The sequence below is a fragment of the Acanthopagrus latus genome, chromosome 10, assembly GCF_904848185.1.
Source record: "Acanthopagrus latus isolate v.2019 chromosome 10, fAcaLat1.1, whole genome shotgun sequence".
NCBI classification, from domain to species: domain Eukaryota; kingdom Metazoa; phylum Chordata; class Actinopteri; order Spariformes; family Sparidae; genus Acanthopagrus; species Acanthopagrus latus.
In genome coordinates, this window is record NC_051048.1 from 20,837,677 (window position 1) to 20,858,119 (window position 20,443).

The following is a 20,443-nucleotide window of genomic DNA, read 5'->3' on the forward strand; positions in this document are numbered from 1 at the left end:
ATTCATCGATTCAGTGATATTTGACAATTATTTTGATGACTGGTTGTTTGTTTCAGATGCTTTACAAGCCAAGATGTTGAATATTTGCTGGTTCCAGCTTCATAAATGCAAAACAGTTGCTTTCTTCTCCGTCGTGATTATAAATGAGTGTTTGGGTTTTCAGCTGTTGGTTAAACAAAACTATCTCGGGAATTGTGATGAGATTCCTTTTTTTTTCAGCATTTCAATGAGTCACAGATTAATAGATTAATCCTAAAGATAATTGGCAGATGAACTGATATGGAAATAATCATCACTTGTTATCCTAAATCGCTTCAGTCTTCTTCTGTTGTATTTCTGGATATCTACGGATTATAAGTGAACAATCTGAGCAATAAGTCTACAAGTATTTTACACCAAAACTAAACATTTCCGCCTCTTAGATCGAGTCGTGGGTTTAAGTTTCTGCTGTGTGATGAAGTGGTAGCAGTGTTCGGTCTGTCTCGGGGTTATTCTCTGTCACGGCTATAAAACAGGTGAGAATCCAGCAGGATGGCGGCCTCCTCCTCCGCCTGCTTCCTTCTTAGTGTGCGACTTTGATTCGCTGCCCTCCTGCCCCAGGACCGTCTGCTGGCCCGGCGGGTCGCTGCGCCCTACAGCCATCCCTCACGCCAGTACGGCTGCTGCCGGTGCCGTTCTGAGGCTCTGTGCCCGGCCGTACGCCAAAGACGACGTGTGTGTGTGTGTGTGTGTGTGTGTGTGTGTGTGTGTGTGTGTGTGTGTGTGTGTGTGTGTTGAGGCTCGTGTGCGATTGTGTTCGTTTTTCGAGCACCAGCGGCGGGCAGCAGCAGGTGAGTGAGGAGTGTGATTACAGAACTCAGTGGGAGGAGGCGGGTCTTTGGCAGGTCTGGCTAAAGATGGAGGAACTCGTCCGAGTGCATGCTGGGAAATTACCAGCAGTAGTGACCTGTGCCATAGTCAGTGCAACCTTTGCATCAATCACGCTCAAGGTGGAACACAGACACAGATGAAAGGCATAAAATATTCATAAATGTCTCTCTAACTTTGATATCTGTCACTCAGCTGCGTCACAACACGACCCAGTTTGTCGGCGAGTGGAGGAACTGCAGCTTCTTCTGTGTTTGTGTGCTGTGGATTCTTACCGTCTCCCCCTCTTGGCCCGCCGTGCCGTTCATGGGTGGTGTCACTTCCACTTCCACGCTGGAGCTGTTTGGAAGGTTCTTATCTGCGGGAAGGTTTGAAGAATAATTAGAGTGAAAAGCTTTTAGAGGAAGGAAAGCTGTCGACGCCTCAGACTGACAGCACCTCAGCACCGTGGAGCAGTTCAACCTTTTACGACATTACGTCTCGGGTGGAAATGTAAACTCCCAGCCGTTATGAACCATTATGAAAGTGACGTGAACCTGAATGAGAGTCTCAATCGGAGACACGCTCTTCAAGTTGACCGCGGTTCATTTAAATATCTCCACGTGTACAAACATGCATGTGCAGGACTGAGGCCGCGCTCGTCATCCCTCATCATATTCCACTGGCTGATTCGACTCCATTTCATTTGCGACCAGACTCACTTAACAGCCCTTATTAAAACACAAAGAGCCAAGAGCCATGTAATCAGATGATAAAACCATAATTGCGGTGGAAATTGCTTTAATCCGAGTGTGGTTGTGACAATTAGAGCGATTCTTAGATGGGTAATGTGAAACCACCGTCGTCCACCACACGACCTCGCTCCCTCGCCGGGATGCTGCGATATTTCAGATAAAGACGGGATATAAATCTGATCATACACTTATCTACACTGACAGTGAGTCCTCTTCCACTACGGACTGACATGTGAGGCCTGTAAAGTAGAGTACTCTGCAAAGATGACCAGTCATGCCTTTTGATTAAGATGCTAATATGTTAATGCGGCGCTGTTAGCATAATTTTGCCTTGTTGATGAACGTCTATGCCTCGCTTTGATTCTGCTGCTCTGACGGCACTGTGGCCATGAAAGTGTCTCCTGTTGGTCCTCTGGTCCGGCGCTCTTTGAAGTGAAAAACACACATGAATCACACTCGGCGCTGGCTACGACTGATTTGAATACTGCTTGAAGACAACGCTTGCGATCAATTTGGCGGTTCTTGATAATGTCATGCTTGTTTAACGTCGGATGTGATGCTCATTAACTAGTTCAGTGGGCGATCCTTATGACTAATACGAGGAATATTAATCTGGGCCATGCCTTTAGCGGCAGCAAGCTGATGTTTGTGGATAATGAATTAGTAATAAATCAAATTAATAGTTTGACATTTTGGGAATACATACGTTTTTTTTTTGTTTTCTTGTCAACAGCTAGATGATAAAACCTCTGTCTCATATTTCTGGGCTAAACTTGAAGCTGTACTCGTCTTTGTGCTTCTTTAATCTGTGCAAAACCTCAACATGTTGTTTTTACTCTTTTTGTATACATTAATAATGCAGTGTGGGGCTGGTGGGCACATTGTGTCATCCAGGCAGACTTTTTTTCCCCATTTTTCCAACTTTATGCTAAGCTAAGCTAACCAGCTGCTCGTGATTGCATCGTAATCAGTGAAGAGACGTGTGGTGCAATCTTCTCATCTAATGTCAGAATGTTAAATCCTCCTAACAGCATCTCTAAGGTCATTAAATAACTCTGTATCTGTATTATATTGTTTGTTTTGTCTTGATGCTAAGCTCATTGTGGGTTTGCAGGAGGGTTGTGTGTGGGGGGATTTGTTTTCGAGGCACAGTGACACACTGTTTCCCCATTTTTCCAGCTATTATGCTAAGCTACAGTTCATATTTAACACAGAGATGTAACTCAACAGCCAGAAACCATAATTGGTTTGTCACATCTCAGGAGCATCAAAGAGCTTTTTACCTGAGCGGCTTGCTACTCCATTGGCCTTCTCACTGTCCTCCACTTGGCATTTCTTTTTAGCGATCTTGTGAAGGATGGATGCCTTCTCTCGAAATTTACCTGCAACAGAATGGCCACAGTGGTTAAACGCAGAACAGAGAGCCGCGTCTTCAAACCCTCTCGGCCTCTTCCCAGTAAGAGCTCCTCCGCTGTCACCTCTGACCCCAGATGGGTCACATTTCAGAAGCACAGTTCGCACGGGGGGGGTGGCTTTACACAAAACTGCCGCTCCAACAACATCGAGGGTCAATATGACGTAGCATATCATATACTGATGATCCTGCAATGTCCTGGTCCTTGGTGGAGGCAAAGGCGGCAGGGAGGGAATCTCTTGTGAAGAGATCTGCCTTCTGGAGGTCAGATCCACTCCTGTTCTCGTTCAGTTCTCATTTCAGGTCAGAAACTCACAAGAGATGTCAGCAGGGAACTAAAAGCAAACGAAAAGGCTGAGCAGCATCACGGCACAATAACAGATGTATTAAGGTTAATACATGTATAAAGACATTAAAGTGACTGTCTCAGGAAGGAGCTGATTTCACTGTAATCGTAGCTCTTTCTTTTGTTTTTAGGGACAGCAGCTGAGTGAATATCCTCAGAGAAACACAAGAAACGTCGCCTGGAAGAGACATCTGCTAATGAGAGAATTTAATCAACAGCCTATTTAAAAATCACTGATACTGACGAGAGAGTTATTTGCTGATAACACTTATTGATTGAATAACTCCGCTCGTACTGAAAAATGCGATGCTGTGACGCAGTGGACTGATCTGACGCCAGTCATCAATTGAACAACATGACCTTGTGGCTTACATAAGCAGCACGGCCTCGTGAAATTACAAATAAAGGCTCCAGGAAGGCAATCCTGCCCGCCAATGTTGATGGCTGGCGGAACAATGACTTTCAGCGAAATCCCCACAGCTTGAAATCCCCCAACGACACACACACACACACACACACACAACAACACAGAAGATATATGAGTACAAATGCATAAAAGCAGTGCAGGTTTTAATGTTCCCATGTTGTACAAATTAGTTTTTAATATTTGGTGGCTATGCAGGCTGGGCAGAGTCAGCAGCCATAAGCCACTGTGTTGTGAGATATTTTGTCTCATCTATCGTGTTCCTTTGCTGTAAAACCTCTTGTGCATCATTAACCTCCGTGCTGCTGTATCCATATCTCATTTCGCAGGCTTCCTGTGCGTGTCAGGTTTTGCATGCATGCGACTCCCAATCAGCCCGCTGCAATCAATGCAAACGATTTTTTTTTCTGTTTCATTTTAAGGGCGCACGGCTGATTTGTCAGTGCTTGACACAGTGACGCGTTGTTACCTACTCCACCCAACCATGCCAACGCTGTCTGTGACCTTCTGGCAAAATCATTAACCACCCCAAGTCACCGCCGGCCTTCCTCCTCTGCCTCACTCCGCATTTCCCCCCCTGTTTTTCACACTCCTCTGTCATTGGCAAACACCGCCGTTCTCTCACTTTGCCTTTTCCACTGTTTGGCACCGCCCCTCCCCACCTCGCTTCCTTTCAGACACGCACACACACACACACACACACACACACACACACACACACACACACACACACACACACATACTGTACATTTTCGCAAGACGACGTCACACATTCCACTGCCTTGACATCACTCACCTTGGGCGGTAGTTATCAGTGGGTTGTGTGTGGCACTGAGAGATTTGTGAGGATGTGCGATCACTGTCTCCGCTCAGGTCGGCATGTACAAGCAGCAGGGTGGGGCTGTGCTGCTGTAGGTATTCTAAGGAAATTCTTAAATGTCAAGAAAATAAGCCTGGTATGATATGTCACTACAAGCTGGGAGAGTGTTTCCACAAAGATCTAGAAAGGCAGGTGCTACAGACGCTTTCCTTTTTCTGCATTTTTCAGCTGATTATACAAAAAAATAACTGCCACAGAACTTACTTTCATCCTAAATGCAGACGCTGCACACTGCTGTCAGATAATAAAACTTATTTTATATTATTTACAGTCTGTGGCTAAAAGAATTACAGCGTTCAACTCTGTTTTGCAAGACATGTCTGTCTGATTTAAAAAGTAGATTAATAACACTGAATTCAAAGCTAGTTAGCTTTAGCATGAGTTTGGCAACTATTTTTTCTCCATCATGCATGGATTTAACTTATGAAAACTTATGAACAGACAGTCTACTTTTAACTCGTAAGAATTGTCCACGTGTCAAATTTAGAGCCCATTCAAAACATAGCATGTCATGGGAGTTACCACTAAATGCTGCTAACTGTGGATGACCATAGCTAGCTCACTTAGCCATGCAGCTACCGGTTTGGACTAGGAGCTCAAGGACAAGGGGAGTTTTCACCGCGAGTGCAGGAGCTTTGCGGCTCGCTGGTTAGCACGCTAACCTAAGTAGATACCTCTGCAATCTCATACTGTCAAAACTGTCATTAATTCACATTCTGTTGATAATTTTAGTTGTTTCTTTTTTATTACTTCAACAGAAATTCTTACATATAAACCCCTTTAACTCATTCTCTTCAAATTCACTGCTAATATATTGGAGCTTCATTCTGCCTTATCTCCCAGGACAAACAAAGAAGAAACCGTAAAGCTCCTTCAATGTGAGCAAAAGGCAAATTCCTTTTGCTTCCACAAAAGCGTCAAAATTAAAAACTTTCTTGACTTAAACGGTCGTCTAATCCGTCTGCGAAGTGAGGAAAAGAATCTTTCCTGGGAGGTCCGTTTGAGGCGCACACATCGTCAGAACCACCCAGTTTGCATCATGATGAAGCAACTGCAGAGTCTTTCAGAATAACCAGCCCTTCCCAAGATGATGTTACACAGCCGCTCGTTTCCCCTGTCAGCCCTGCCCGTTACGAAACCACCCGCTGAATGAGTCACTCCGGTTTGTGGAGTTCAACAACGAAACATCTTGTGCGTCTGCATCCGCTGCTGGTGCGGGTGGAGACTCTGAGTGAGCGCTGAGGCATGGATGATGTACTTCTCAGCGACGCAGATGGGTAACAGGGCCAAAGAAAAGAGAAAAGGAAAAGGAAGACCTTGTGCCTTGTGTTTTCTGAGTGTGGGGCATGGGATGGTATGCTCTGCATATGTGTGTGTGGGTTTTACCAGCCTGCATAATAAATATAAATGCCTTATACTTCATCTTTGAAGTATCCAGAGAGGAAGAAATGGTTTCTCACAGAATCAAATATAAGCAAAATATATATATATATATATTGTTAATCCATAGAAACACTACACACAGTAACACACAATATGTATGTACATATTTTGTGGGAAGAAATACAAAAAGAAATAAGCCAAAAATAAAAAATGACAATTAAATAAAGTAAATTAGAAAAAAATGGCACGTCTACCATGATTTGCACTTATGTCAGTGAAATCTCAGAGAGGTTGTCGAACTGAAAAGCCAAAAATTGTGCAAACTGTATGTCACAAGCAAACAAAAAGATGAGGTCGGGGATGCCGTGTCAAGATGGAGAGAGATTAAAAAAAAGAAAAAAACAAGACGGATGACAGAAGCTGACTCAAAGAATCAAGTGAAAACTTTCAGGCTTACCTTCCTCAGTCATTGAGTGATAATATTTTAGTTTCCCATAAGTCCCAAGCTCTACAACATCACAGCAAAAGACAAGGGTAAGGCAACGGACACACAGAGAAAAGGAAAAGAGTGAACATGACAGAACAAGACAGGTCCGCTGGGTCTACATCACATACTGTACAAACACACACACACGGGCACACGGAGCGACATACAGGAAGTCTCTCAGAGTCATCACTGCATAAGTGCAAAACAAAACGGCAAAGACTTAAAAACAAAATACATTAAAGTCTTACAGTAACTCATCTGCTAAAGGGCCCGCTAATGGCACAGGTTAGAGGGCTATTAGAGAGGAGATTCAAGATTTTAAGGAAGGGGGAGGGAGCAGTCGATAGACTTGAAGAAACAATAAGAGGTTCAGACAGAGATATATTAAAAACAAAGAGAACAGGAAAGTCAGAAGAGAATTTACTGGGTCAACATGCAACAAAAAGATGAGTCCTCCTCTCCTCTGCACGCAAGCTTATTCAAAGGCTTCATGACTCAGCGTTTTATTTCCACAATGAGCCCCTGAACAATTAATTTGATTCCCTTACTGTAGCAGTTCTTGGTGCAACGGCAAATAGACGGTCAGCACATCTGCATGATGAATTAGCTGGGAATTCGAACCTGAATGTGAAGCAGCGGAACAGAAGACGACCCGTGGCTACAGGGCTCTGCCTCCCACGCTGCACCCCGGCTCGGAAATTAGCTCCAAGTTTTGGGAGCCGTGTGGTGTTTAGCCCCGCTCGGTCCAATTTTCTCCATCAATAGTTCTTTGGCCAGATACGAGCAGAGCTGCTGCACACATGATTCTGTTGCAGTGTCCTGACATCTACAGCGAAATAATCCAAACTGACAGTGTTTTCTCATGTGTACAGAAGTACAAAATAAATGCCTACTTCAAAAGGCAAGCAAAAAAAATATACATATTCATACTGTGTATTTTTCCACTTAGCTTTATAAAGCTGAAGCTAAAAGGGATAAAAGTTGTTGGTAACTTCCTGTTTACCTGCGTTCTCCTGTTTCTAGCTGCTGTCAGACCAGATCATCAGGATGACTAATGATGATGATGACCCAGAGGTTTTATCGTTGCATTAAGCACATCGTGCTTGGAACAAACAACAAGCTTCATGTGAAACTACCGCGCCTCATACTGAAAACATGCCATGAAGAACTGAAATATCTTAAAGACGTTTCCACTTCTCATCATATTTTATTGTCCTATATTTGAAAGTGGTGGTAGTAGTTCACAAGCACAGACCTCTGGTTTCTGTACACACAGTAGCAGGTGTACAGTCCTGTATAACCCACACGCACTCTCACTACTATCCAACGCTCACCAACAGTGGGCGACCACCCCGCTCACATGTGACAGGATTATGGTGCGGATCTCACGCCAAATGTGAGACTTGGCAGCCCTGAAAAACACAATCCAACGAGATGAAAACACATCCCACTGCAGAGCGTCCTGCTCAGCTGCTGCACTCCCAGACAAGTGCCTCAATCCCATATGATTAGGCGGTTTAGGTTTGAAGCGCAGTATCACTGTGAGGCCTGCCTCTAACTCAGGCTGGCCTGAGGGCAATTAACCCACTGCACAATCACTTGGCCGCACAGTTGTCTGTTTGCCCTCTGCAACCAGAGAGACAGGGAGGCTTGTTGTTGTTTACCAGGGGCCCTCTTGTCCTTGTGGTGTGACCTCTAAACCTCTGGTGAGCTGTCTGCTAAAGTGTGTGTGTGTGTGTGTGTGTGTGTGTGTGTGTGTGCGTGCGTGCGTGTGTGTGCGTGTGTGCGTGTGTGTGTTTGTGTATGCCGGCTCTGTCTGCTGGGGGTTGGGGTGTCAGGGAAATTCACAGTCTGTGCTGAAGCAAAAAGGCTTTTAACATTGATTCTTTCACCCACCCAGCGCAGGGTGAGCTCAGAGGGCACGGGGGGGGGGGGGGTGACATGTGTGTGCATGTGTGTGTGTGCGTGTGTGTTGGTGTTGCAGGGATGATGGGTTGATAGGTGGTGGTTGGCTGGTCACTGTGACATAACAAACCGCAGTTATGACTATCTATCAAAACAAAATGAAGGGGTCGTCCCTGTGATCATTTAAAGATACAGCAGTCTGTTCCAACCTCATGCTGTGTTCTCTGCTGACTGTTATTAGCTCCTGTAATGTTATCTACATGTAAATAATGTATTTATTTAAACCATGGTTGGGGTTATTTTCTAACCCTAACCCTAACACACATTTTTTGATTTAAACCTAAAACAACTAGTTTTAGTTGTTGTTATCTTTCTCCAAACCTAACCAAGTAGTTTTTGTTACCTAAACCTGGCCTCCTACTTGTTTGTGCTTAAACTAAACAACTGGATTTATACCTGAACCTAACCAAATAGAATATAGGTTTATGTACCTAAACCTTACCTACCTGGAAGTCTAGTTATGGTGGCAGAGTTCTCTCTATTCTTAACCTGAACAGGTCATTTTGGTGCCTAAACATAACCAAAACTGAACTGAATATGCCTGCACATCACCTATTTTTCTGTACATCAAAAGTAAGCATGTACTTCGTTGATGTTTAACTACATTGCCAAAGAGTATATTCCTCTGCGTTAAAGGCGATGTCATTTCTCGGTAAAATCATAAAGAATAAACCAGCAGAATGTCAGTATAATATATATCTGCATAAACGGAAAATATCTTTCCGTTGCACAGGGGGCGGGAGGTCAGTTACAGTGAGTGCATTATTGAACCATGTGATCAATGGGGCCCTGGGTCACCACACAGACAGTCGGGCTGGCAGGGGGGTTGCCTGGTTGAATGGATTTCCTTCTCACACTAAATGGCTGGTCACATAGTGGAAAGTCATAGCAGAGATAACTCGTACTTTACACTTCCTCTCCTACTATTGTTTACTCTTCTGTTCATCCATTAAGTCCTGTTGAGGTGTGAATAACACCCTCACAAACTGAGTGAACACATAAACCTCGTTTGCTGCCCTTTCCTTACATGTCTGCCTCGACACCTTCAAATCAAACCGTGCGCCACGTCCTCCTCTGTGTCACCAGTTCACCCAATAAGCGTTCTGTCCTGCCAACACTGGTGCTGTTAGCCAAACGACCTTGTCCTCTCTGTGCTCGGCCTGTGGAGGACTCTGGTACGACGTCTGCTCAATAAAAATGGCCTAACATCAACAAAGATGTCCAAGGCCACATCGGCGTTGTGAGCGATGTTTCCAGTCCATCTCAGTGAGATAATGATCTGCACGCAAGCATCAGCCGCGGCCTGCATCATCGCAGAGCCGTGATGAAAACACGGTTGGATTGTTCCAATTTAGTGAGGCTTTTCGTTGTGAATGTGTGAATTCACCACTTCCATATGGACTGCGGTTCTATGCTAGCGCCCATATTCTTCCATAGTGAGGACAACGTCAGCTATGGATTATGCACAAGCTCTCCACTGGAGTTCAGATCTCGGGGTGATAAATCTTATTGAAGGGTTTGAGCTGAAGGCATGCACGCAGCCTGAATTCTGAGTGCTGTTTTGGGAGGCTTGTTTCAGCCATCCACTGAGAGCTCAGGCAGCGGAGTGAGAGCCACTCTGCCCTCATCCCTCCCCATCCCTCTCTGTAGTTCAATATTTGATGCCACTCCTAAGTGATATTGTTTGTAGCTCCACACTGATGGAAAAAAGAGATGCGGGCACTTGTGCCTGGAACTTACTGTACCAGACTGTTACGATGTTCTGTCCAAAAAGAAAAATGCAGGATTAAAGGTCTATTATTAAACTGTAGCACATTCACGATAACATAAGGTACAAGAGAGCTGTTGTTCTTGAACATAATTTTGGAAGCTGAATATTCTGTGTCTCTCAAAAAGCAAGTGAATACTGAAATCCATAATAGTTTGGTGGGAACAGCTAATTGTAAAAGGCTGTAGCGGGAAACTAATTTTAGCCCACTGCCATTAATCGCTCTGTCAAGCTCTTATTGACTCTGAACTCTGACAGAGGGCATGTGAGGGGGACCGAGAAAGCATCTGGCAGCTTTTCTCCATCTGCCCAGTACACAAAACCGTGAACTAAGCACAACGTTGTCAAGTGGAGAGACCGAGGATGTCGTGCTCCGCCTTCCTCCGACACCTCTGGGATGCTCAGCTAAAAATGTCTGCGGGGTTAAAAAGGACCTTCACATACAAGGAGCTGGAGGACAAGACGGACAGGAAAACCCAAATCAAAGCTCCTTTTGGGCTTCTGCCTGTCTCACATGGAGCAACAAAACAAAGCTAGAACTAAAAAGGAGGTCATAAGAGGAGAGAGAGGATTAGGGACAATGGGGAAAACAATGCAGAGATGGTTACAGAGGGGTTTCCAGGGAGAATACATCCACAGAAGAGAATGAGATATTTGAAGAAGAGAGTCTGCAGGGATGGACAGTACAGAACTGACATACACTACAGCAGCACTTAGGGGGAATGTTTAGGAGACACGTCGGGCAAGAAAGCTGTCTCCGGGCTGTTGGAATGAGAACAAACAGAATTTTTTTTCGGAGGAGGAGGAGGAGGAGGGGGATACAGAAATTAGAGGATTAACTCACCAGAGTCAGCAAATTCTGAGGGGACAGTAGAGGAAAGAGAGAGATAGGAAGACAGAAACAGAGAAAAGATAAATCCAGGTGATATTTAGTGCGATAAGCCCACATTAAATCATTGATAGGTAGTATTCCCAGATGAGAATCTCCCGTTATATCGTGCTAGTAAAGTAACACAGAGACTTGAACGTTACATCATTTGTTATTTTGGGACGCTGTCTTGCTTTCTTGCCCAGAGCCAGATAACGAACTCTAGCTTCATATTTAACAGATAAACATGAGAGCGGTGTCAGTTATCAGTCTCTCGGCAAGAAAGCGAAAAGGTGAATTTCCCATGATGTCAAACTCTTCTTTTACGAGAGCCACCGACAAACATTAACCCAGGTTGTTCCTGTTGTTCCTGGACTTCATGGTGTCTTGAACTGAAGTCTGTTTGTAATCTCGACAAAGTGTAAAGACGATGTAGCGAGAATAACACTGTCATTTAAAATGTGTTTGGTCGACCACAGTGCAGATCAAATACTGTAGGAGGAAGAGAGCGATACAGGAGTGAACAGTCATCATTTCAAAGCCATTAAAAAAAAAAAAAACATGAGTCACACATACAAACACACACACCTACAAACACATACAAACAAACACACACACCTCTAACTACCCCCACTCTGAAAGTCTCACAGCAGAAACGTAGCCTGTTCCCAGCACCAGCAAAGCAACCTCAGACTTTCCTTTGGCACGGAAGTGCAGACGACTTTTATTTTGAGAAATATCTATGAAAAATGTATGGATGGAGTCCTGCCAGCTCCCCCTCGGCCCCGCTGAGCTACACTTAAAGCCTGAGAGCACACAAGGACACGCAGCACAGCCTCCGTCTCTGATGAGTGCACCTCTTCGCCTCCCGCGACGCTACCAGCTCGCCAACAAAATGCTCCTTTGCATTAATGATATCAGTAAATGTGCATGGAAGACTCGTCTCTGCACCTTTATCGGGCCCTTACGGTAACGGATCAATGATATTATTTAACGCACTAAAACAAATGAGGCATGTGAAGAGTTGATGTTAATACGAACCGACCGATGTCACTGTTACATGTTTACTGGGGCCTGTGAAAACTTCCAGCGTGTTAAGATGGACATTTTCTTAATAATATATTCAAATCAAACCGGAGCCCAAGGTGTTGTTTTTGTTCTCGGTGGCAATTTATTCAGTCCTCAAGTCGTGTCACACTGTAGTTGTTGTTTCAGTGCATTCATTTCCAATCAGTCACTTGCCAGAAGACTCATCAGTCAAATCTGGAATGACATCCTCGCACACTTTCTGCCGACATGTTCGTACTCGAGCAGAATTGTGCCTGTTTGAACATTTTAAATCCACTAATAAGAAACGTAAATATCCGTTAATACATGTTGACATGAATTCGTAGATTCATGGCAGCGATTCTGACCTGAGTGCAAACAAAAAACACTTTAGCTTTTTGAACTCTATTAATCTGCAGACCATCAGTAAATATGTCAGTCTGCCATCATCAGTGCATGTTCGGTGCCCCAAATGAGAAACAGCTGAAGACGGAGCGGCTGGGTTGAGAACGTATAACCGTCTCTTGTGGATATACGACTGGCCACACAGACTTTCATTTCCCCAGCAGGCTATGATTTACATTTTAATCACTCAGATGGAAAGATGAATACGGGACGCCTCGGATTCATTGAGTTGATGCATGTTAATGGGCACTTTAAGGTCCGTCTCGGCGCAGCTTATTAATCTTTTCTGGGCTGACTCACTCCACGTTTCGGCTTTCAAGGAATGTACAGTCATTTCGGAGAAAGCCTGAAATGCCTCCTCGCTACAGAGCAGACGTCTGCTTATGTGATGATCGCATCCACACAGAAGCCTGGTCATTGTTTTATGCCTATAAATGGCTCTGTGACACCCCCATGTGATCACTCTTTCTATAAAAACTGAAAAGGGAATAAAAAAGGAATTACTTCCAACGCTCTGCTTTTTTTTTTCTTTTTTGGGTACGGATTAGGATTCATCACGCCACGAGATGCTGCTTCCACATCCAATTCAAAGACCTTTCACAAGACTTAAAAAGAAGACACTCTGCTGACAGATTCTTCAAACCCTCCCCAAACCCCTGTTTCCTGTTTTCTCCCCATTAACATGATTTTTTTTTTTCTTCCCCTTCGTCTTTTCGTGGCGGGTTGAGAATAGGATGACACTGCACCTCCCCCGGCGTATTAACATATTCATCCCCTGCGCCGAGCACTGACACTGCCGTTTTACATTTCCTTTAGCTAAGCTAATAGGCCTTCATCTTGGATTAAAGGAAAATGATCTTCCACCTCAGCTGTGCTCTGACACAGCACCGAGCTCACCTTGTCTCGCACAGACGATTCTTTGAAAAGGGATCAATTCAGTCTCGGCATCATCAGGGCTAAAGAAGTATTTCTAAGTGTTTATTGTGGAGGTGCTGGACTGGAAGATGTACGTGATGTGGAGCACTTGTGTATAGACGAACGCTGATATTCTTTTCTTCGATCTGAATCACAAAATGTTGCCAAAAACACAATCCAAACGGTTGGTGCAGTTATTCATGAGCCAAGACTGTTCAGGACATGAACATCTTTTATGTCCTCATAATACTCAGCAGTTTTTCTTGCAGTAAATGTCTTAACTCACATTTCAGAGACATATGAAAACTGGATTTAGGTCATTTAAGGAGAAAAAGACAAGGACGAAGACAAGTTTGAGGAGAGACCGACCTGAAAACAGACGATTATGGACAGTAGAAGTGCTGAAGAGTTGTGTTTCCATCTACTGATTGTCTTACCTTCACTTAAAGGGTCCAACGTGTGAATCATCAGCTGGAAAATGCTGTTCCTCATCAAGCTGTTGTGCAGGGAGGCAGAACTACCCCCCCTCTGGAGCCGAGGCCTAGCCTGTGAGAGGAGAAACAAGCTGTCAATCAAATCTTGCAGCATGGGGACGACCCTTTCTTGCAAGCAAAGAATATACGACTTTGGTCCAACAACAGGTTTTTATGAAGCATATATACTGATATAAACATCAGTCTATCAATTGTAAGCACTTTACTAGAGCCATTTCTAATCCAAGCTGTTTGGAATACGGTTCCCTAATCCTCTTTTGCATAAAACCCCTAAGCGGGACCTGCAACCCAGTAAAACTATCATAAAGTGCCTCGGCTTCTTAAAAATATCAGCCCCGCGGGTTGAGACAGGCGTTCACGCTTTAAGTGGCATCTTAGTTCCTTCTCCTGAAACAACCCTCGCCAAGGTCACTCCAGCAGTTGAGGGTGAACTCGAGAACTGTGGGAAATCAGGCACCGTTGCAGGCGGCAGCTGTTCTGAGAGTGTCCCCCTTTTGGCTGCCCACAGGTGACGCGTAGGCGCAGGAGGTGTCAGGTGCTAATTCACAGGCCCATATGGGTGTGAGCGGGAGGCGAGGGAGACTGGCAGGGCTCGTGTAAGATGTGGCGTCTCGCTGTGAACCTGAAGATTCTCCTTCTGCTGCTCCGTTTTATCTTCTTCCTGTGCATCCTGGATGAAAACTGAGCACTCGGGTGTGCTTTTTTTTTTTTGGAGGTACACAGGCATTAAACAGAGTCATAGGTTTTTCTAAACACATGCTCCTTCCTCGATCGTCTTTTGCATGCCGTGTACAAGATGTAAGCGGAAGGCTTGGGAGAACAGACGGAGCTACTCTCTGCACACGGGGAGGCTGAGGGCTGGAGATAACAGCGTACATGTCTCGTTCACAGTATGGTGGGAGAAAACACAAGTTACTCTACTACGTCTACACAGAAACGGGGACAAACACGGAAGCAGACAGGAAGAGTGTCAATCAGACAGGACCTACCGACAACTTGCCGTCATCCTCCGGCGCCCCAGGACTCGCCTTCTCATCCAACACAGAGAGAAGAAGAAGTAAAAAGGGGGGAGAAGAAGAGAAAGAGAAAAACAGGACATAGATGTGAAGCATGCCGCACACAACCACACGGACGAGATGAGGAGACGATAGAGAGAGAGACGTTACAGTGATGGCGGTGACTGACTGTGATGTAAGTGGACAAGACTTGAGGGACAGATTCCCCCCCGCTGCTGTGTCAGTCACAAGCCGAGCGAGACGAGAGTGTCTGCTCGAGTTTCCACGAAAAAAAAAATTCATTTCAATTCCCCTCATTTGAGTCGAGGGGCATCAACTCATATCAGAGTTTCTGCCATATCTTGGTTCACGCTGTAAAAGTGGAGTAGAGTAATCGTGCAGAGGCAAGAATGGAAAATAACAATAATAGTTTTGGGAAACAGACTTATTTATATTCCTGCCAAGAGCTAGATGAGGAAGTCTGATACCACCATGACACCTGCTGTATGTTTAATACGATGCTACAGCCTGCAGCTGGTTAGCTTAGCATAGCAAAAAGAAATATGCACGCCTGGCTCTGTCCAAAGGTAGCAGAAGGTAGCAAAGCAGAAGCGATGCATGAAATTCATAATGCACATGGTCTGGATGAAACCCTCTCCGTCTGTAATGTCTGTTAACTTCATGTGTCTCGTTTTAAAGAGCAGTCTGTCGTCTTCATGTGATTTCTGCTTCGTGTCTGGACAGTTTCCTCCTGTTTCCAGCCTTTGTGCTAGTGAAGCCAACAGTCGACCGGCTGTTTAACGGACCAAAATGAGAGCGGCGTCAATCTTCTTATCCAGCTCTTAACCAAGAAAACAAATAATTAAATTTCCCCACCAAAATGTCAAACTAAGTCAACAACCCTGAGGGCTTAAATCTCTAAAAACTTTGCCTTAAAACTTTGTTAAACGCTGCCAGTTTTAATGTGATAACTTTGGCGTTTGAGAGCGGGCGTGTGCCAGATCGAGCCAAAGTGACTCCAGTCTTTTAACAATCACTCCGTTCTCCGCTATCATTCTCAGCAGGGCTATTTGGCATGTGCGCTACTGTAACACAGTCTATTTTTGAAACAAAAGCCTTTCACCGACTGCCTGACTGAACTGCGCTCGCTCACTTCATCTCTAAAAAAAAAAAAACGTGCGTGCATGTGTGTGAAATAACAGTCGCTCAAGGCCTCCAACTGCCATGGAACAAACACAGAGCTTTTGTTTGGATCGTTGCTTATCAAGGCTTTGTTTTTTTGCAGCCTACACAGAGTTTTCAGTCAGAAATGTGGAAATTTGAAATGTGGAAGGGAACTGGTGCGTGTTGATAAAGCACACAATGGCAGAATTAAACGCAGACGATTATCCAGTTTGATCTTGTGAGTGATAAAGAAATGCAGAGCACACAAACATGCTAAGTGACGCTGCATCGCTTTGAATACCGATTCTCTTTATCGGGACGGAGGAGTGTTAACTCCGGTTAAAGGGGTGAAAACTTCTGTGGGTGTTCGCCTGAACAGATTTCTGGATTAAAGGGGCAGTGTGTAGTTTTTGGGAGGAACTTTTATCTACATTGACTGACTTTTTAAAGTCTGAAAGACTGAATAAACAAACTGACCTTAAAGGACAACACAGATTTATACTGTTTAACTAGTGATATTTGGCGGACCCTGCCACCTTTCTATCTTCACACAGTGTTATTTATTATTAACTTGCTTATTTAATTTATGAGTTTATGTTATCACCTCATGCATATTGTAAATTCTTGGGTTTGAATTTGTTCTCCAAAACTACATAATGAAAGGAAATTAAATCTTCCTTTCTAAGTCTCCTTCTGTTAATTAGAGTACGATTAGGAATGTACTAAATCAAATGAAATGAAAACTTGAAAGAACTGTTAAACGGGAACTAGTTTAAATTCAGAAAGGTCCGTCACTGCAGTCATTGTGAATGTCAGTTCCCACTGTGTCCCACTGTTTCTGATTATCAGCTCATAATTTAACATATATTAGGTTTCCCTGTGTATAGCTACAGAATAATTGCAGAAATGAGGGTGCTGGAATCAAACATTTGCATAAAAATGAAAAAATAAGCAGGAGATTAGTTAATCCTGAGATTCTCCACCGTGCTATTCAACTATAACCTAATTTTTTCCCCCGTTTTGTGCCGTCAGGGTGATTCCCTGCACACTGACGGTATGATTATTCTGTTCCACTCCCTATCGCCCTCCTCAAAGGCAAGTCGGGAGGGTTAGGAGGGAACAGGTGAATGTGCCAGATAGAGATTACGCCGTGGGTCGCTCATTAAGCCAGCGTTAAATATTATGACTAATAATCACATAGGGAGATTAGTATGTTCTCTGGAGTTTGTGTGTTCTCTAATACCGGCAGCTCTGCCTCCCAGTTCTTACGTAATGTCACATCAGGATCGTTCTTGGAAGCGGATCAGCGGAGGGAGATAAATGTCCCCTCCGCGGCCGCATGCATGTACCGCCGCTGTTAAGGAGAATTATCGATGAGGAGTGTGACATCACGCAAAAATACTTCCGCTTATATCGCTCAAATTGCCCACAGCTCAAAGGGATGGCGGGGGCTTTCGGGGGAATCTGAGCACATTGGTGGAAACGCTGAGAGCAAAGCTGCGAGTCCTGACTCTCCAGCATCACGGGCGGATTATAGGTCTTCTCGTTTGCAGGGCGAGAGCACAAACTGGGTCTATTTCTGGATGATTTTTGATTTGCATTTCCTTTATACGTTGACATCCAAGCCAAATTACACAGGAGAATAATAGCTTCTTCTTTTTTTTCCCCCAACACTCTCCAGGTCTCCAGTGGCGCAGTGTGATTGAGTCCATCATAGCTGTGCTTCATCCTTTAAATCCTTAATTTACCCCTTATTATACCTTTAGATATACAATGAATCATGATAGCAGTAATCAGCATTACATTTTATAAAATCTCATGAGCCACTTTACATATTAATATCCACTTCATTTCCCGCTCAGAGCTGCTCGGGTTTCTGAGAGTTTGCAGGGAATTAAATCTGAAATATCTAAATGCAGATGATGTGAGAGCGGGGAGCGCCGTCATCAGGGAGCCTGCTTCTCACCGCCACATTCGCTTCTACTGTCGTTACAACACACCGCCTTCCGTAACTGCCACAGAAATCAGTGAACTCTCCAAACCTCGTCACGTAAACGCGTCGGGTTCCTCAGAATACAGTGAGAAAGCTGGACAAGAAAATTCCAAACTAGACTGGATTGCAGATGATTCCCAATGAAGTTGTTTAACACTGTGGTTGTTCTGACTTAAATTTATTTTAATTTCCAGAAAGAACTGACTCTAACAGTGAACTCATGACTGAAACCTTGTAGAGCCAGTTCCATATATAAGCTCATGTTGCAGTGATATTCACCATTTTTCACATTTTTGTTGTAGCTGGGCAGCCATGTTCCTCTGACATCGTGCTCTGGGTGGATGCAGGGATCATTTTTATGCTGCTTCTGTTGTTGAGTAGCAACTAAAAAGTTACTGGTCAATGAAAACCTGGAGAGAATTTGAGCCTTATTCTCAGATAATACAACATATTTGAAAACCCATTAGCTTCAACCACTTACAGTTCGATTACATCGTGTGTTTCACTTCCAGGCTTACATGAATGTTTCCAAGATATGGGTTGAAGTGTGGAAGCGATCTGTCAGATTCCTGTTGTTTATACAATCTGCAACACACAGCGGTACCACAGTCGAGCTTCACACCCCGAGCATGATGTCAGAGGAAAATGGCCGCTGTGTGAATATGGTCAACAGTGTGAGACGGTGTAGTCCACTCGCTGGTTTTACACAAAACCAAATGATACTTCACTACCTTTCCTTTAACTTTCCTGACTTGCAAAATGATCTCTTAATCTGACAGACATCACATGTGCAACTAGTGACAAATCAAAAAAAATGAAGCATCACCGTTGTCAGCGTCCATACGTATTTTTCCCATGAAGGAAAGCAGAACAAGAGTTCTCTATTGACTCTCAGCGAGAGAACTAATGAGCATATTTGGTGATCAGAATGTTGAACTATTGAACCTTACAGGAGATCTGACATCAGACAAGTATGGAAACTGTAGGAGATGTGGATGTGTTATAAATAAAAGCATCTGTGAGTCTGTAAAGATATGCTGGAACCAGACTGCCTGCAGCTTGTTAAGCAAACCTGAAAAGGGAAATCTTGCACAGCTCCGGGCGTTTGCCTACACATGCTTACAGTAGGCAGCCTGTCTGTCAGAGCATGACAGAGCGCCCTTCGAGATTTGTCCATCTAGATTCATCGCGTTAGAGCTAAACTGTTGAGCAGCACGACTGAGCACCATCTCTCTCTCCCTCCCTCTCTCCCTCCCTCTCTCTCTCTCTCTCTCTCTCTCTCTCTCTCTCTCTCTCTCTCTCCCTCTTTCCCGTTTTGCCTGGAGACGATAATGATGATCTTCAAGGAAAGGAGGGAAAAGATGCACAACAAGTCAAGAAGCCATCCACTTGCTAATTAGTAACCCCTTCATTTTTCTAACAAGCAGAACTAATTACAGGATCTGCCACGACGTTGATTTCCCACAAGGCAATGCTCACCAGGACTAAGCCAAAATTGCTTCCTCTTACTCCCCCCCCCCCCAACCAACCAATCAGAGTCAGGCTTTTGGGAGACAAATAGGGGAATAAAAACTGCTGTGTCATTTTTGCGAAGTGAACGTGATCACACAAAGCCGGGTTCGATCAGGAGCTGGTCCATTTAGTTTTATCCCTATGAGCGCTCCTCGTGCTTTGTAGTGTATCGTAAAGTCGTCTTTTCTCCTGTGTTTCTGACTCTTGAGTTAATATTGGTGCTCCAGAAATGATGCACTCACCAGATTACATTCATCGTCATAATGTTTTAGCTGAGTCAACACAAGAGGAGCAGTAACGACCTCCTGCGAGCCTGATCAAATGTGTAGTTTGTCGTTCCCTGACGGATCAGAGCCGCTTTTGATCTGCCGACGCTGTGAAGAATAAAAGGCTGAACGCTGCTTCTTGTTGTTGTGATTCCAGCAAACGATGAACAAAAAGTTTCTTCCAGGAGTTGATATTTATATTCTGCAGTATGTCGGCCGTGCTGCTGCCGCAGCGCTCTCTGCCCCAGATTCACGCCCGGAGCGCTTTTGATAAAGTTATATATTGTGTTTTGTGGATAACTTCATGCAGACAGAATCTATGATACTACAGACACCGTGCTCTGAAACTACTGTTTACTGAGATCGTTGTCAATATCATTAGTGAACCAGACCTCAGACGTAACAGGATCAGGAGTTCAAGGGAATGGGAGAGTAGACGCACTCAGTCTCCGACCTGGGATAGTTCTGACTGCTCTCTAACATAATGTGCAATGAAGCTGCAACACTTAGTCAATA

At 44.3% G+C, this 20,443-nt stretch overlaps 1 protein-coding gene across 11 annotated transcripts in view; it reads right to left on the reverse strand.

Annotated features, from left to right (window-relative positions):
• LOC119027344 (sodium/potassium/calcium exchanger 2-like) overlaps positions 1 to 20,443 on the reverse strand; it is a 39,593-nt gene that overhangs the window by 6,363 nt on the left and 12,787 nt on the right. For 5 of the 11 annotated variants that reach the window (XM_037112467.1, XM_037112466.1, XM_037112464.1 and 2 more), the window contains exons 3-8: positions 14,987 to 15,034; positions 13,941 to 14,049; positions 11,113 to 11,127; positions 6,506 to 6,556; positions 2,885 to 2,983; positions 1,143 to 1,225 (exon numbers count right to left, since the gene is read on the reverse strand). In XM_037112467.1, the coding sequence (XP_036968362.1) occupies positions 1,143 to 1,225; positions 2,885 to 2,983; positions 6,506 to 6,556; positions 11,113 to 11,127; positions 13,941 to 14,049; positions 14,987 to 15,034 (405 nt within the window). The remainder of the gene's footprint in view (positions 1 to 1,142; positions 1,226 to 2,884; positions 2,984 to 6,505; positions 6,557 to 11,112; positions 11,128 to 13,940; positions 14,050 to 14,986; positions 15,035 to 20,443) is intronic. The other 6 variants (XM_037112468.1, XM_037112469.1, XM_037112470.1 and 3 more) reach the window with 6 other exon arrangements.